The 17924-nt window shown below is 46.3% G+C and overlaps 2 protein-coding genes across 2 annotated transcripts; one reads left to right on the top strand and one right to left on the bottom strand.

Annotated features, from left to right (window-relative positions):
* Positions 1-6489: 6489 nt before the first annotated feature.
* Positions 6490-9506, top strand: LOC131881234 (protein fem-1 homolog C-like; the record flags this gene model as incomplete). Its single annotated transcript, XM_059228041.1, is given in 3 exon segments — positions 6490-6801; positions 6881-8365; positions 8554-9506. Coding segments are annotated over 3 exon segments (1923 nt in total). The 3' UTR covers positions 8773-9506.
* Positions 9507-9517: 11 nt separating this feature from the next.
* On the bottom strand, positions 9518-15593 carry LOC131881231 (mucin-2-like). The gene is made up of 2 exons (XM_059228033.1): positions 15230-15593; positions 9518-14577 (listed from the first exon to the last, which is right to left on the bottom strand). The coding sequence occupies exons 1-2, from the start codon at positions 15430-15432 to the stop codon at positions 9543-9545; spliced, it is 5238 nt and encodes a 1745-aa protein (XP_059084016.1). The 5' UTR covers positions 15433-15593; the 3' UTR covers positions 9518-9542.
* Positions 15594-17924: the final 2331 nt, after the last annotated feature.

Below are 17924 nucleotides of genomic sequence, written 5' to 3'. Positions count from 1 at the left end.
AAAAAAAGATTCCGCGCAGCGAGATTCGAACTCACGCCCATCTAAATTCTGCTCAGGGTCACGTACACTGTACGTTCATGACAGTTGCAGTTGGCTGCAAAACTCCGCGGCAACGTTTTTACTTAAAGCAGCTACATGTCGCGAGAGTGGCAGCTGACCCAAAAATGGAAGACATGTAACGACCATAGGTGAACTCCAATGTTTGGCCGAAATGCTAACCTGTCCATCTGATGGCTGATCTGATTTAACCTCCACTTTTGGCATTAGGTTTGAGTTTTGAACTCATTTCTATTCTTGAAATTCCAGTCATGAGAGTATTTAAAAAAGGATGTTAATGATTTCCTCAGCTTTGGGTGAAGAGACTGTTTGCAGCATAAGATAGACGAGCAACATGCGCTACTGGGTGGGCGTCACTTGATCTGATGAATGACCTCGTTGTCTCCCTTTGTTCGCCAATCAGGGCTCGTAATAGGTTTGCATAGGTAAACTTTTCAGAGCATAACCTTGAGTCTTCTTTGTGGACACACAAATTATTAATAGTTTGCATTAATGATAAACTTTTGATTCGACAATGGTTTTTTCTCGTTAGGCTAGTATGTGTCTGTGAGGGTTGCCTAATTGATGTTTGATTTGGATAGAAAGCGATGAAAATTATCTTAGAAATGATGCTGAGGTTCAGTGGCCTTGAATAGTAAGACTTTACCTTTGTTAGGCAGTGAATTGTAAGGTCAGGTTACCATTGTGACACTTTCTGTTTTTAGCTGTACTATTCCAGATTGAATGATTTTTTGACCATTAATCAGCTCTTTAAGCGATAATGAACCCTTTTCAACCAGACAAGACTAGCCTTATGTAGTAATTATCAAGAGAGCCATTCCTTAGAAGTGATTTTGATAATGCAGTAAATACATGACACGTTTGAAGAGAGCTCTATTGACAACAAAATAAATTGAATATGCTGATAAGTGATGTAATTGATGATTGATATTGCATAACGCCAAAGCTTGGATTTTAAGAAAGCCCATTATTTGACAAGGATACTGAGTTGGGTATGGAAGCAGGCCTTGGCTCGGCATTTCATACTTATTTGCTTTTCCACTCGTGATGGCAAAACAATGATATGGGGATTTGCAGATTTGAGGGGAAATAACAACCCTTTTGGCAAGTCTATGCCCAACCTGGCCTTGATTTGAGTCATTTGCAAATCAATCGGATGTATGTTTCAATGTGCCAAGCCAGGCAACACTACGCTTTATTTCTCACTGAAGATCTCACCTGGATGCTGCGACTTTTTTCACTTGATTTTTTGACTTGAATTTTCTAACTTATTGCCTGCCAACTGAGCCATTATTATTGCCATCAAAGAAACACGTGTACTATATATGCCAGACGAGAACAAGTATGTTGATTTATCCAATCAAACGAATTCACAACCTTTTGATGCACCGAATTTCGAATGACAACTTTTTCCGAGCCATTTTAAAATCCCTCGAGTGACTACAATAGGAGAGCTTATTTTCGACGTCAGACCTGTCAGGCAACCCAAACTAAAAGGTACAGCCACTCTAGATTGCAAAATAAGACTTTGGCTTGCAATGAACGAAAAAAGTCCTTAGTTCATCGAGGCCACTAATTATTTAGGGTGATGAAATATGGTACCTGAAGACAACTTAAACGCATTGGAAATCAAAATGAAATAATTGGCCAAATCGGCCGTTCATGCATTTGTTTGAGGTTAGCTCACACAAATGAAGAAATTACACTCTGGCATGCAAGACCATCAAACCATGTTTCATGTTGCGTAGGAAGTTGATTGGGGCTAATGGTTTGTCAGGCCCAAGGAATATCTCAAAAACTTGTGTTTGGATAGGAAAGTCTACATATTTACTTTCTTTCGCTTTAGGTAGTAATCATCTGTTTCTTATGGAGCTTGTCAAAATGCTCTCGTACAGAAAAAAATCAGGATCGTTTTCAACTTTATAGCGAGTTTTAAGACGTTACCTTGTATCATGTTAGAATAATTTGAAAGAGAGACCAGGATTTAGAAATTGCTCCCGGGGTTTGATAGAAGACAAGTTGTGACATTTTTCTTTGGGCGGTTGACCCACTTCACCATTCATGGCTTATCCGAGATTCAATCCAATTTCTAAAGGGGATTAAAAATACCCCGCTTTTCCTCAGTTTTCGTGGTTGTCGGCAATGGCAGTGGTGTGTAAGTTCATTCCTTAAATAGTGTCTTCTTTAGTAACTGCAGTTCGAAGCTAGATTCCAGAGTTGCGTACGAAGAAAACGAACAGGACATCCAGTCAATGCCATCACATCACCGCTCTAGCTTGTTCAACGTTCACGTCCATACACGTGTTCGTTGTTGTTGTTAGTGGTGATGGTGGTGGAGGTGGTGGTGGCGTCTGCCGGCCACTTTCTATTTCCGTCCCAAGAAAATTGGCAAGATATATCTGATCAAGAGGATTATAGAAGGAATGGAAGATGAATTGGTGATCGTTCATCGCTCCTACTCCTTCTGCGGCGTGTTCGAAGTGGCAGTCGGGATCGATCAATGAGGATTTCAAAACATCTGCCAGAGATAGATAATGGCCGCTTAAATTCTCCTGCCAGGCCCGCGAAGGGTAGTCATATCGCTAAATATGCCTTCTGTTGATTGGTAAATCTAATGAGTGGAAAAGCATTTGGCAAACGATTCAGAAGTCAGATATGCCAGATATCACTTTGATTCACGCACACACACTGGTGCACGCACACAAGCAAGCAAGCAAGCAAGCACGAAGACTTTTTCTATCTTTGGTTGAGTATGCAAATGAAACATCTCCGTAACGAAGATCGATTTCACTCCCGACTCTTCTCGCCGCGAGCTGGAAATCGGCCAAAACAACCACCCGGGGACAGAGAAGAGCTTACCAAGTTCAAGCTCATTCAAAAGTGGCATTGGTGGCTCCATCGTTCAGTTACCGAGAAATTTGGTCTCGTTCATACACATGGACCAATACGTACTGTATATGTAGAGGGTTTCATGCTTTTGGCGTGCACATTTGCCACGAATACATACCATGCTGTATGCTAGCTACTCACCAATGTTTTCCCTCTCCAATTGAGAATTAGGCCAACAACTTTTTGTGTAAGGACCTAAGGGCAAAATTTGTCGCTTTATAAAAAAACGTGGAATCGAGGTTGATGAACTAGAAAATTTATTTGTGGTCATTTCTAGAGGGCGGACACTCCCTGACATTTGGTGGTTAGCTAATGTGCTGGTATGATTTCGTCGGCCAAATTGCCTACTAGTTTTCTCCGGTCTCTGACGCATGGTCAATCAATTCAGTCGTCGGCAAGGGTAATATTTCTCATTGAACAAATCCATTTGGAGACAAGGTAATGGTAGATAATCGTAATAACAAGGCAATCTAGCTTTGATATAATGAGACATGTCCTCGGGGCGAATCCATGACGTTTCCCGCGGCTCTTATCCAAACATGTGAGAAACACGCTATTTCTGACGAATGTATGTTGAAGTTCGTTCGCACTTTTGAAATCTCAATGATCTTCAGGAGAGCGGCCGGTGATTTGTTGGTGATGCTGGTGGCTAGAAGATTTCTCTTCCTTCAATTTGTCAACCTTCGATCTTTGTGCGCAAATATTTGCGTCCTCAAAGCAATTCATCCGAAGAAGAAGGAGACGTAGAAGAAACCAGCTCTACGGCATGACTGAAAAGTATCCCAAGGCCTTTCGCTCTTTCTTGCTCATTCGCCTTGATATTTGAAATGTCGAAACTACTGCTCTACTTCGGTCTGGATTCAGCCACGCCACATTTCCTGGATTAGTGAAGACTATTTCTTTCTTTAAGGTCTTTGTTGACGTTGTTTTGCTTCAAGACCTCCTATCCAACAAAGGATAAGGGGAAAAAGCTTTGTTCTTTTGCTATTTCTTCGCTTTGACTTAGTATAAACCGAAGACTGTCACGTTTCCTGCATCATTTTTTTTGATCCATCTTGGTCCAAACCATTGCCCCAAGTTCAAGCTAAGATTTACTCCGTATCGTGGAAACGGACTAGAAGTAAGTGATGCAGCACTTCTATCTCGAGAACCAATTTCCTGGTGATTTTCACTCGAGATATTGAATTCGAGGCCCTCCCGCCTAGGTTATAGAAAATAGGAAGACCATTCGCATGTCTTTTTGGCGGCTGTTGTGATTCATGTCGGATCACCACGACGACATTGTTGACGAGGAATAGCGAGCTACTCTAATGCATGATAAATCATGAGGGCCCGACTAAGTTGGACCCAACCAGACAGCAATCGTGGGCAGGCCCACCTGACAGCTCTTTAACTTGTTCCTGAGTTCTAGGAGTTAAATCTGGAGACGAGTACAAATGGAACGCATGACCGCCTCTCAGATTTCTATTAAGATGGAAGAGACGATGCTGTGCTTCAAATTGCCATTATTCCCTTGGTACTCTCAGTCGACAGTTCTCTTCATGTAGCCCAATCTATTCCTCAGTCGAACTTACGTACTAGATGTATGTACGTAGCCCCGAGTTTCTCTCCATGTTCGTCTTGAACCCAGCAAAATGTGTTGGGCCAGCACTGTTTGCGGAGTTTATGTCGTGGAGTCTGTTCTTTTGGCCATCAGACTGATTTGCGTTTCGCCCGAATCCCGGCCCGGGAATTGACAGGGAGCACATGTTGAGAGATTCGACATTCTCTACGTCGTCAATAAACATCATCATGGTCGTCCATTTCCTTGCCGGAGTCAGGTAGCCTCAGTGCGATACGTAGATCGGGCTGGGAAAGGTGGTCGGACCTCTTTAACCAGTTCTGCCTTGTCAGACCCGCGCGCTCCAAATTTTGGATCCCTTCTCACTCTTGCTGCAACGTCGTCGACTCGACTACTACTTTTAATGTGTGTGTGTTAGTGTATATACAATACATAGTATAAGATGGTGGACTAAGACGGCGGTAGTAGTAGCCGCAGCTGATAGGACCAAGAAGAGCCTTCTTGCTTCTTGCCCAGAGGTCTGCGATATTGCCCTGGCGAGAAGGCGTCCAATGGCGATTTCCTGCTCTTCAGTAGTGTAGCAAGGTAGTCCTCGTGGCTGGCTCTCTTTCCTTCATGTTCTGCCGAATCTGCCAGAAAGGGATCCTCTGGGACCGAGATGAACCTCGAGGAAGGGCTCTGGGGCCACCTCTGTCTGACGATTCGAATGGCCATGGCTCTGTGGACTGAGCTGGGGACTGAGCTGGGGGCTGCTGCTACGCGAGAAAAAGAAGGAACGATGATGATACAAGTGAAAGTTAAACCAAATGCTGAAGCACGGCGAAAGTGAGGAGTTGAGTGCGAATATCTCTTTCGAGAACTTCTCCTCCGCACACATTTCGCTTCTATTTCCACAATTCGGGAACAAACATGTAGATCCTCGCCAGTGGAGGTCTGAACTCAAGTGTGTTGTGTTTTTCGTGGTGGTTGATATACGGAAGTCATCGGTTCTCAATAACTGTGAGGCTTTTTTGTTGGTGTGTAGTAGTTGTTAAGAGTAGTAGGTGGGAAGGAGCTACTCAGTGAAGGTCATCCAGATTGGATTGGTGTGGAGTGTGGTGAATGTGAGCCCCTCAACCCTAGTGAAGGATCAAGGCAAAGAAGGAGGCGTGTGTGCGTCTAAGGACGCGAATTATTGTGCTCTAGAGATAGCGGTCCGTCTTCCTGGTTGAATCCTTTACGTCAATCCCCACACAAGAGCAGCCAGATGATTGAGATCTTTAGGTGCGTGCACATCGACTGATAAACAGCTTTAAAGGTGACAAGAATATAAGTTTTGTGTTCATGGGAAGATATTCGTTTATCCCGAGTGACTATTTTGTATAAAAATGGCGATTGCGTCATACCGCTGAATCCATCTCTTTCCTATGTTTTATTCGTCATGAGGCTCAGACATTTCGCTCTCACGAGTGGAGCAACGATCTTTATTGCGGATGTGTTTACAGCCCTCTTCTAGTGTCAGCAATTTTGAAAAGGGTCAAATTTACTTGATTCAACAATTCATTTAGCCCTGTGAACCGACTCGACTTAGTTCCTTGGTTTGGTCACTGCAGTAAGAAGTTAAATGCAGAGCTCTTCTAGCCACATTTGTTTGTAGGATGCCAAGTGTTTTTTACGGTTTGTGCATATCATTACGTGTATACCGTGGTCTCCAGTGATTACCCTACCATTTAGTAGGGGCCAATTTCCATTTGGTGACAGCGATGCACCCTAAGTCAGTCTACATACTGGTTGTGCATTGGCCTCTTCTCGTTGGTTGGCGAGTTGAATGACTCTTGCGATCAACCATGATCTTCAAAGTTGCACTTTTATTTTGGCCCGATCATGAAATCAACTGGTTTTCCCCCGTCTTTTTGTGCCTCGGGAGCACGTTTACACATGGTCATTGTGCCTCGTCTCATTTTCACATGTTTCACATATCCGGTCTCTCTTTTGGTTTTCAGCCCGCACAGTGATCCTCTCCGCAGAGTTGTTCCCATTAAACCGACAAGCTGGCGGAGTTCAAGGCATCCAAGAAACGCTCGTTTCTGAGCAAAATGTGGCTGGGCAAGGGTGAGAATGGGGGCAACAGCAAGGAGACTCTCTTCAATGATCTCTACCAAGAGATCAAGAGTGCTGCCCCCAGTGCACAACTCACTTACCCGCTTCGATGTCGAGTGGAGAGATGCGACCGTGATACACGGCAAGTGATCTGCTCCCGCACGAAGGAAGGATGCTCTCCACTTTTCGTCGCTTCCAAGAAAGGAAATGTTGAAGTAAGTTCAGTTTTTTAAGCACCGCCTCAATGAGATTATTGCATTGACAACTGACCTGATCATATGCGTGCGATTTCAGATTGTCGAATATCTCATCACGGTTTGCGGAGCAAACGTGGAGCAGAGGGGTCTCTATGAGGTCCCCGATGATCGCTCCGTACATAATGTGACCCCTTTGTGGTGTGCCGCAGTGGCTGGCAAGGTGAAAGTAGTGGAAGTGCTGGTGAAACATGGTGCGGATGTGAATTCAGTCTCGGACACCGGATCCACGCCGGTCCGATCCGCGTGCTTCATGACTCATTTGGACATTGTGAAGCTTTTAGTGAACAATTGTGCCGACATCCAGCGTCCCAATTACAACGGAGGAACGTGTTTGATCAATTCCGTGCAATCCGTGGAGTTGTGCGAATTCCTACTCCAAAACGGTGCCAACGTCAATGCTCAGGACATTCAGAACAAGACAGCCCTTCACTACTCCATTCAGGAGCATCGCTTTGAGACGACCAAATTGCTACTCCAATACGGAGCGGATCCTTTCCTGGAGAGCCGATACAAGGACGATGCCCTACAAACCGCTTGCATGAAAGGCGCCGCCGAGATCTTCGAATATCTCATTGACCACATCCCTTATAATCCTGAGCGTGTCGCCTCGGCCTTTGAGTTGCTTGGATCAACCTTCCTCGATGAGCATCACGACGTCCAGAAGACCTTTCAATACTGGGGAGCGGCTTGCGACCTGCGCGACAAATTTGGCCTAATAAAGAATGTCCTTCCTCCTAAAATTCAGTTCCGAATGACTCGCGAGTTCATGGATCGCTCAGAGCTCGAATCTCTGGACTTGGACCTGGAGGCCCTTCGAATGCAATCCCTTCTCATCTGCGAGCGAATCCTGGGCACCAGGCATAAAGACATGATCTTCCGACTGATGTTCCGGGGAGCTGCGTATGCGGACTCGCTGCAGTATCAATACTGCATCGATCTGTGGCGTTATGCTCTCGAACTCCGCGTGGCCAAAGACTCCATCCTCCTTTGTGATACTTGCTACACGGCACAAGCCCTAGTCAAACTCTACCTGGACCTACACGAGCGACACTCGCAAGGCGTGCTCAATGTGGAGGTTCGGATTGAGGATGTGGTGGGCACCATCGAGCTTCTGGTTCGAGATTTGTCACAGTGCGCAGAGTTGCTCCGGATAGCTCCGCATTGTCGCCGCCAACAAGACTCATACGACAAAGTATTGCGCATCATCACTCACCTCCTGTATTTGGTCACCCGTCTTCCGGCGAGAGAAGATTTGACCTTGGATATCAAGCGCAAAATCCACGCCATCATTCACACGCTCAACCCTAAGACGACCAACGGGGATTCTTTGCTCCACTTGAGTGTCATGAAGAACAACACGCTGAAAAGTCAGAATCTCTTTGATGACGGGCACTACTCATTCTTTCCGTCATTTGACGTGGCCAAACTACTCGTCGAGTGCGGCGCCAATGTGAATGCGGTCAATGCTAGCTATAACACGCCTCTTCACAACGCCAGTACTTCCAACAACTATCGTCTCGAGGTAAGATCAATCCACCCACCATCAATGTTTTATGCTAATACCCTCCACCCACTTGGTCATTTTTCTCCAACCCAACCCACTCATACACACACCCAGATCACTTCCGTCGTCGGTCTGAGTCCCGTTGGAGGTACATTTGGAAACAATGACCCAATCCTTTGTAACCTCTTTTTCTTTGTGTCCTGCAGATTGTTGAACTCCTTCTTGCCAGTGGCTCCCACATTGACCTTCGAAACGGCGCTTCTCAGAGACCCGTGGATCTTCTCAGAGCGATTCCAGGCTGTAAGATCAACTGGTTGCAATTTGTCTCGCTCAAATGTCTGGCTGCCACCGTCATTGTCAAGAATAACGTGTCATACCGAGGTGAAGTCCCAGGCATTTTGGAAGAGTTTGTGGAAGCCCACTGACCCACCGACTGATTGATCGACTGAACGAATGAATGAAAGACCGACCGACCGACTGACCACGCCCAAACCTTTCCACGTGTACCATCACCCCTGAACTGTTAAAAGATGAGATAATTGAAGAATCGTCATCATCCCGATGAACTGTCCTCATATGTATCCAACCTACTTTGCTGCGATGCTAACGCGGCTCATTTGTATTCGAATCGTCCACTTGGAAGGGCTCTTGATCAGGGATGTGAAATCATTGGAAGCTATTTTCGACCACCTGGTAGAAAATGGTGGCAGAAATTTCTTCAAAGTCGATTTTTGCCATCGCTGCTCTTGATGCAAGTATAGAACAGAGATGCTGTTCAACTTGGACGTTTCAAGGATCTATGAAAGGATGAATCTACAAGATTGCCCTGATCGCAGTATTCATAGGACACATCTGGTGTCCTTGGAAAGCTCAAACTTCGAGTTGAACGGTACTGATTCCGAGCGATGAGTAACGCATCATCATGTCAGAATGAGAGAATATTCTATATACAAGAAGATTACCACTACCACCAACACCACTACTACCACAATTACGATGTACTTTTCCCACTGATATTCCTTCTGCCAAGATTTTGTAGCATCGCTCCCTTTCCTGTTTGTCTTAAGGAGAGGGGGAAGCTTTCGTCATTTGTCTCCTCCTTTTCACCACCATTAACTTATGCGATAAATAAACCATCAACTTAGTAACCAAAGTAAAACTCGGGCGAGCTCAGGATGAATAACTTTTATTCCGTTCACAATTCAAGTGTGAAATCTGAACGCTTCACCTCAGTCACATGAAGACACGTCAAAGTTGGCGTCACCTCCAATTGAGGCGTCAGATCCGCCGCATCCTTGCTACTAAAATGACCCCCGTCAATGACAGTTTTAGGGACCAGCCCCAAAGCACTCCAAACGTCATTATCTTTGGCTGGTTCGCTGACCTTGGAAGGCGTCTTGGGATTAACCGATTTCTTGGGACTATTTTGAACTTGTAGGACAATCTCCATGTTCACATCCAACGGAGGCGATTTTAACGCTCCTTGTGCTGTCTTTTTCCTAAGGATTGGAGTGGATTGCCCCTGAATCGCTTTGTCATCGCTGGAGGACATCGGTGAAGTCATGGGTGTGCCATCGCTATTGCTGATCAGGCTATGGTCCAATAGAAACTTCTGCGAGCGTTGGGAATAGTTATCCAGATTGTTGACGTCGTGTTGCTTTTCCCATCGAGATTGACTCGATTCACGTTTCCACGGAGAGCTTCGCTCCACTCTCATGAGTGGAACACGCTTTGGTTTCCTCTTGGAAGGAGATAACACGGGGGATGCGAGCGCTTTGGGACTGAAAGAGCACGCCGAGAATGTGTTCATTAAGCGTTTTCGACTCGGAGATCGTGGTGGAAGTCCTGTGGGAACCTTGAAAGGGCTCGGTTCTTCCGGAGGCGTCTTGGCTAGGACTAAGGGCTTCTTCTCTGGGGTTTTGAGCACTCTTAGGGGGGATGCTGAAGTCTTGCTAGCCGATCCTGTGGAATTTGTAGATTGTGAAGGTGATATCGATTTTTTCGGGGATTGAAGTACTAAAATGGGAGATTTGCGCGGGGATGGTAACTGCTGTAAAGGTGGGGTGGTGGTTGGAGCTTCTTGTTTGGGCGACAATCTGGGAGATCGCCTCCGGGCACCCTTCTCCGGGGTTTTGGAATCAATGGGTTTCTGGAGCCCAATGTCGAAATTGATTTGTCTAACTGGTTTTAGAGGCTTTACGGGCGAAGATTTCGGCGTGTGAGAGGGGGATTTCTCCGGTGTCTTAAACGGACTGGGCTTGGTGATGGCAAGAAGTACACGGTGTTCCCCATGCTTCTTCTTTTCACCCGACTGCTGTACTTCCAGCTCCGTGTCACTGAAATCCAAATGATTGGTCTCCGTTCTCAGGGGCGAGCTCGTCCGGGGAGTCTGTTTCAAGAGCTCCAGCTTCTTCTTGACGATATCACGCGAAAGAGCTTGTCCCAAGGACTTCTTCAGGGGGGTTCTGCCGGTTCGGTGTCGAGTAGGGCTCTGGGCATGATCCATGTCCGAATCTGTGTCGTCTTGGATCTCCAAGCCGATGTTTCGGCGGGCATCGTCGGGACCTTTAATCGAAGTCGCGGCTCCATCTCGAACTCGAGCTGATCGCTGTTTCGATGAATTCAAGACTCGTTCCCGCTTCCGCGCAAAGCGAGAAGGTGACATGGAATCCTCGCTCGCACTCGCTCCACTGGAGAACCGTTCCACGTCCGCAATCAGGAACCGAAGTCCGGGCGTGTCCTGCATGTTATCTTCTTTTTTCCATTCTTTGGGACTCTTCTTGGTCTTAGTGGGTGTAAAGTAAGGACTGCCGTTTATTTGGGGCGCATCCTTGGCTGGCGTGTGTTGCGACACCTCGGGGGGCTTGTAGGTAGGCGTATCAATCGAGACACTACTATTCAAGGATCCTTCGCCCTCACTCTTATAAGGCGTGATGTAATTCGACAAACACCGACGAGTAGGAGTAACTCCATGTTTGTCCGGGGTTTGAAAGGTCAACTTACTCGGCGTGGTAAAAGACAAGTCACATTTGCGTGGCGTCAACCGCATGGGTGTGCTTGGCTTTTGCGGGGTGACCGCCGCGCGGATGTGTCTTTTCAGGGGCGATTTCTTCGGACTTTTCTTCTTGGTCGGACTCGGCGTTTTCTCCAGGGGCAAAGCGCCGGGCGAGGCAACTTTCAGTGGAGATCCATTCATGGCATCGGAGAAGCTCATGGCCACAATGTCCGGGCCTTGATTGACGACGATTGGTTGATGATGAGGATCAACGCCCTGAGATGTTGCGCTAGATGGTGCAGTTTCTTTGTAGGGAAGTTCCAGGGGTGCGTAATCATGATCAGGGTTAAGCAGACTTTCCGTGGCACTTCGTATGATCGAACCCGTGGATGGAGACGGCGGTTGTTCAAATTGAAGCTTGCGATTTCCATCGGCATCGATCTCCACCACCATGTTACTGGTGGGTTCAACAATTTCAAACATGGACATATCATCACCTTTGAAATTGATCTGTTTGCCCGTGTCAGCATCGAAAATCAGAATTTCCTCCCGAGGATACATGTCGGTTGTTGCCGGTTGAGGCGGTGGAGGTGCAAGAGGAGGAGCAGAAGGAGGGGCTTGCAGGCGAGCGCGGGCAAGGTGAGTGAGTATAGAAGCCGTGGAGGCGCCTTCAGGATTACCTGTATAATTAAACTCGTCGCAGTAGCATGATTCCGCGGCCAAAACCACGGAAGAGGTCACTCTGAAATTGAGCAACGCTTCTTTCATACAGGCCTTAGCTTTAGACCGTGTGATGGTCTTGGAGGTGCGAATTGGAGGGGACTTGACCACGCGCTTCTCGGCTTCTCGCATTCGCTTGGCCTCGACGATATGCGAGAAATCCGGTTCGTTTCTCTTCCGAGTTAATCGCGGAGGAGCAGCCGTGATTTTGGGCGAAGGACGATGAGGAGAATGAGGAGGATTGGGATTGGGATTGGATGAGAATTCTTTGGACGTTGGGATACTCAAACACTTCGCACTAGCCTCATTTAAAGCCTTGCCTGGAGAGAGCTTTCCATTTAACAATTTTGACCCGGAAATGGTCCAACTAGCCGATTGAGGTGTTTTCAAATTCACACCAGAGCTACTGATGCCACTCAGGACATTTCCACGGTCCATCGATTGCCTAGTATTGTCAAAAACCTGAATATCATTTGGGCTCACGATCACGGAGTTGAATCTTTTCCACGCGAACGATGGTTTCTTTTCCGGGGGTTGAGCTTCAGCTTTGGTCTGGGGAGGTGGCGGATTTTGAACCACTGTTATGACTAATTCCGTGGTTTGTGGCTGGATCAATGACCCAATATTGGTTGTTGGGGGGTTATTGTCTTGCTTAACGTACTCCACCGTAACAAATTTATCATCGAATTCAAAAGTTTCCAAAGGCTTTGAAGGAATTAGACCCCGGGGCGGAGCCAATGACGGGACCCGCGCCAACGATGAAAATGAAGTCGAAGTTGGAAACGGAGCTAAAGATGGAACTGAGGTCGAAGATGGGACAGGAGCCAAAGACATAACTGGAGCCAAGGACGGGACGGAAGCCACAGACGGTACCGTGGTCAAGGATGAAACCCGAGCTAACGTTGTAACCGGAGTCAAAGGTAGAACCGGAGCCAAAGATGAAAACGAAGCCAAAGATGGAGCCAAAGAAAGAACCTGCGCCATAGACATAACCGATGCCAAGGACGGAACCGGAGCCAAGGTAAGACCTGGAGTCAAAAATGGAGCAGGAGTGGGACTTGGTATTGGAACCGGTTTAGGTGCTGGTACTGACAATTGAGGTGGAAGTGGTGCTGGCGTTGAAGTTGGCTTTGGAGTTGCCTTTGCTGGCGTCGAAGCTGGCATTGGAGCTAGAGTTGGCGATTGACTTGACGATGTAGTATTTGGGGATGGAGCCGGAGTGTCAGAGCCACCCAGTTCATCAATTCTCGGAGGGTCATCAGTTTCGCCTGAATTAAAAGCCTCTTGATGCTCAAACGGCGAGGGTGAAAGCGTTTGAATCCTTTCTTGGACCGAGTTTTCCTTTTTTGGAGTCTTCAAGACCGTTTCACGACTATTCAGACTATTAATACTACTCAAATCTCGAGGTTTCTCTTTCCCATTCAACGAGGAGGGTCCTTGAAAATCAAAATCGTCCAAAAGGTTTAACAGATTGTCGATAATATCCACGTCGAGGGTTTCTTTAAAATTGGGTCCACTGTTCAAAAGATCGGCCACGGGGGCGGCAAATTGGTTTAAAACATCGTCATCTCCACGCGTGAGGACCTCGCCCATTCTACGTAGAGGGTTAGACAAGGCATCGACTTTGGTCGGTTGAGCCACCTTTCTCGAGGGAGGCTTGATTTTGAATTTACTTCGTCGCGATTTTTCCGGCGTTTCACTAACCACAAGCATGGACGATGAGCTTCTTGAATTGGGGGAGGCAGGTTGTTCAATCTCAATCGAACCATTGGATTTCATATTAGAAGAGGCCAACAATCCGCAGACCGAGGGCATCGATTGGCCGCTGGAAGGGTCAGGACTAGGTTCGGGATTTGGAGCGGGATTTGGAGCGGGATTAGATCCGGGATTAGATCCAGGATTAGATCCGGAATTAGATCCGGGATTAGGCTCGAGACTAGATCCGGGATTGGGTTCGGGATAAGACTCGGGCCGATTGGGCATCAAATCACTAGATGTGGACGTAGTTGAGCCGGTGGTAGTTCGGTGCACCGGGGAAGATACTTGGGCACCTTTGGGCCTTCCACGGAGCTCATGCTGGACGCGTAATGCGGCTGCTTTGAGTTCGTTGGGCGACAACGCCGCTCGCTTGTCTTGCTTGTCTCTAGAATCGCGAGCCTGTTTCCGCGTTAGAGTAATCTGACTCTGATTGATTTTGACGGGATGACCGCGAGGCACGGGTTTGACCTCGACCCGGGCACCCCCTGGGCGGGCAGTCTGTTTCTTTTTTGAGGCGGGATTGGCCGCTTCCATTATGAGAGCATTGAAAATGCCTTCGCTGGGTAAAGGTGGATCCGAAGCGGGCGTGAGTATAAACAATTTGTCCCACAGGGCCCAGAGACACGTCTTGACTTGACGTAACAGGACCACGGGATCGTCTGAGTCTTTCCAAGTAAAGGGCGAGAGGCCGGATAAGGGTTGGGCACTGTCTTTGGCCTTGAGCTCCTCCATCATTTCGTCTATCTCATCGACAAACCTAGAATGGAAGGGACAGAATGTCAAATGGTATGGAGGGAATGAGATTGGTGACCTAATTTAGGGAATGTCACTGAACTCATTAGTTCGCATCTAAGTCCAAAGTGTTAACGTTTATGCAAGTGGGGTCGGGCTAAAGCGTTCGTTTAACTACCTCAATCAAGACAAAGGCGAATAAAGTGGGTTAGAGCTTGGGTGTGGCATTTCTGGGGGGATAGACGTAGCTTTGCATCATTGTCGGTCGTTTATCGTCTCCTAGACTTTCATGATTCGGCCATCGAGCTAGAAATAGCTCATGGCTCTACAGTCTCCCATGAAAAACTCCAACACTTCTGACCCAAACCATCTTCCATACGGACTTCATCACCACAACCCTCATTCTATGTTGATGAAACACTTTATCGACTTCAGAGGAGGGTACCCCTGATTGACCCCATTCAACAAGTTGGACTCATTGGGACTACTTAAGCTGAATCAATCATCCAGGTCCATGAAAAGATGAAAAGGGGCGAGCACTGCCAATCCAGCCTCAGGCGTGTCCCAAATGACTCGACTAACACCGTTCATGATCATTGATTCGGGACCTAACCCTGAGTTTCCCGTTTCTTTGACCCTAAATCAATCGATTCATTCATCTCATAATGAGCACTTACTCTGAAAATTGGTCGGTCAGATGGACGAGATCTCGGCCTCGCCATTTCAAGTTGGATTTCCGGGTCGGATATTGTCGTCGAAAGCTCACGACTTCGTTCAGATGCGGGCAGTGCTCCACAAAGGTACGGGCGGACTCGGTCAAGGCCGGGTCCGCCTCCAGATGGCCCAAAATCAAACGGCTTAATTCCGAAGGATAAATCATGGTGCACTACTGACCCGCCCACCTTTCCGCCCAGAAATCGAGTCAATCAAGAGTGGAATGTCGGACTTTTGCACCCTCAGATACCTGAAATGATGGGAGGCGGATACTTGACCGGACGCCACACCCCGCGCATCATGACCGGAACTGTTGAACTCTGTTTGGATTTGACTCCAGATATTGACTGAAATTTGGCGTAGTTTGTTGACATTTCAGAAATGTCAGGGCTGCCTGCTAAATCGGAGGTAATTGGGCCAAAAATCAGGTGCTGGTAGGTCAAACCTGTTTCTTTTTCTGTCGACTACTTTGGGGGTTACAGATCAGGGGAGTTGAAACTTGTTCGGCTGAGTTGTAGAGGACTAAGAAATGGGGTGTGTCTGGGGGATATGAGTGATTTGAGGGCCCAAGCCGAGTTTCAATTTCTAACTTAGACCATTGGCCGTTTGGGCTACACTAATTAGTCCCACCATATGCCAGTAGGAAATCATTCGGATCGAAAATGAACATGAAAGCCTGACTAGACATTTGTGTGACTTAATGTGCAGCGCCATTTCAGTGTCATTTGACCTAGCTTGAGCAATTTTGGCGTAGCTGATTGAGCCCCTTTCTGAGCGCGAAAACCAAAAACAAAGGCAACATGAAACTGAATCAACTTAGCTGACAAGGTGACTTGACATTTAGTCATGGCGGACATTTGATCATAGAGTCAAACCATATGAGCAGAAAATTTAACAGGACAAGGCCAGTTTCTTATTTTGATCTTTTTTTAGCACTCTGTGCCTCAACTTTTAAGCCCGCATAAAATAAGCATAACCTTGTGTCCTAAGAAATTGGCTGGGTGAAAACAGGGTGACGATAATATTGATGCACCCAAAGATCGTAACACTTTTGGGGGGTTTATTTCAAATTAAAAATTGATCTTTTCAGCTACTTGCTGCCATTTCCGAGCACCTGAGTCAAAAATCGGGGGAGAAATAGTGTATCTGTCAGAATTTTGGTACTATGACATTTTGACTGTTGTGTGTTTATGTGGTATAATGTATTATCAATAAACTATAGGGCATGCCAAGTGAAGGAAATTCAAGAAAAAATGTGGTCCGGCACCCTGAATTTAGGCATTTTAGGGAGGGAGAACTAAGACAAACATCACAATCAACTCGCGCCATCCGCCCATTAAATTTTCAATAAAGGGATGATTTTGAGTGAGCTGTGTTACACAACCCAACCAAATGAACATGTTTGGTGTAATTCAGTGAACGCACTATCAAAATGGCTCAATACCACAATGCTATTTCCTTAGACAAGCAGGTAAAATGAGATAAATGTGAAAATGCAATGCATGCATAGTGCGGTTTGGCTGGGCTTGTTATGGAAAAACGTCAGATGTTCATGAACGCGTTCTCTTGACACACCTTATTGAGCTACGTGAGTTCAGTTCAATCATTTATAACGGCCTGATCCTCCTGGTGTGTTCATGACATATGATTGCACTCTTGAGGCAATATTAGGTTTTTGTATTCAGACGCTATTGCCACTTACCATTTGAAGGGCTTCTTTGTGAAAAGCGACTGGTTTGGAAAGCCGAAATCATTTTGAACAACATTGGAAAATACTGACATTTAGTGCAGTCAAGTAAACGTAAAGTTCGCTCACATTTTCACTTGTTTCAGAATCAAACCTGCAACATTAGTGTGCTTTGCAAGAGTTGGATTTATTCTGAACTTGAGGCCAACATAGGATTTGAGTCCTGTGCAAATTTAAAAAAAATCCGGGTCTCTACCCAGCGGTTTAAGGCCATTTCAGGGCTCTGTCAGAGAGAAAAGGACAAGAGCTAAAGCGAAGGGGACAAAAAGCAATTTTGGTCAGACTCTGGAGTGAGTAAAAAAATACAAGGATCACCTCTCTTAAGTAGGGTGGGCCAAAACCTGACCAGAAGATAATAAAATGATGACCTAGGATTGCTTTTTCTATGTTTTTGAACTCAAAAAGTAACACCTTACTTGTAACACCGTTACTCTAGCCCTAGCAACCACTGTTTCTAAATGTATTGACTTTGCACGACTGTCCTGATCTCTTTTTCAGATCATCAAAGTCACTTGACATCACTCTTGTTTTAAAACGGACTTTTCCTAAAAAATTTAAATGAGAATAAAGCGCGATATATCCCATACGAAGTCCTGGTGTTAAGACCATGGATGACAAATTATTATAAGACATTTTCGACCCCTGGCAGAAAATGGTGGGACAAAATGGCAAAAACTCCTTCTCAGTCATTTTTTGCCATCGCTGCTTTAAGATACTCACTCACTCCCTCATTCGCCTGCTTTCGCAGTTCCGTGTGTTTTGCTCTTGTAGGCCTAGTGAGAAAGAAAGGCTAGGCCGTCTCCAGATGTAACCCTGTTTATCTATCTTTAATATTCCGAGGTTGCGTGCACTAAATTTTAGTTAATTTACTTTATCCTGGATAGAATAAGAACCCAGTTTGATTCAAATGG

The sequence above is a fragment of the Tigriopus californicus genome, chromosome 5 (assembly GCF_007210705.1).
Source record: "Tigriopus californicus strain San Diego chromosome 5, Tcal_SD_v2.1, whole genome shotgun sequence".
Taxonomy (NCBI): domain Eukaryota; kingdom Metazoa; phylum Arthropoda; class Copepoda; order Harpacticoida; family Harpacticidae; genus Tigriopus; species Tigriopus californicus.
This window is presented reverse-complemented; position numbering and strand designations above follow the sequence as displayed.

What these genes read in the sequence shown, in the direction of transcription:
- LOC131881231 (XM_059228033.1), bottom strand. Translation starts at nt 15,432, where the DNA reads ATGATTTATCCTTCGGAATTAAGCCGTTTGATTTTGGGCCATCTGGAG. An exon ending in CTGACCGACCAATTTTCAGA is followed by an intron (nt 14,578 to 15,229) that starts GTAAGTGCTCAT and finishes CTTCCATTCTAG; the next exon opens with GTTTGTCGATGAGATAGACG.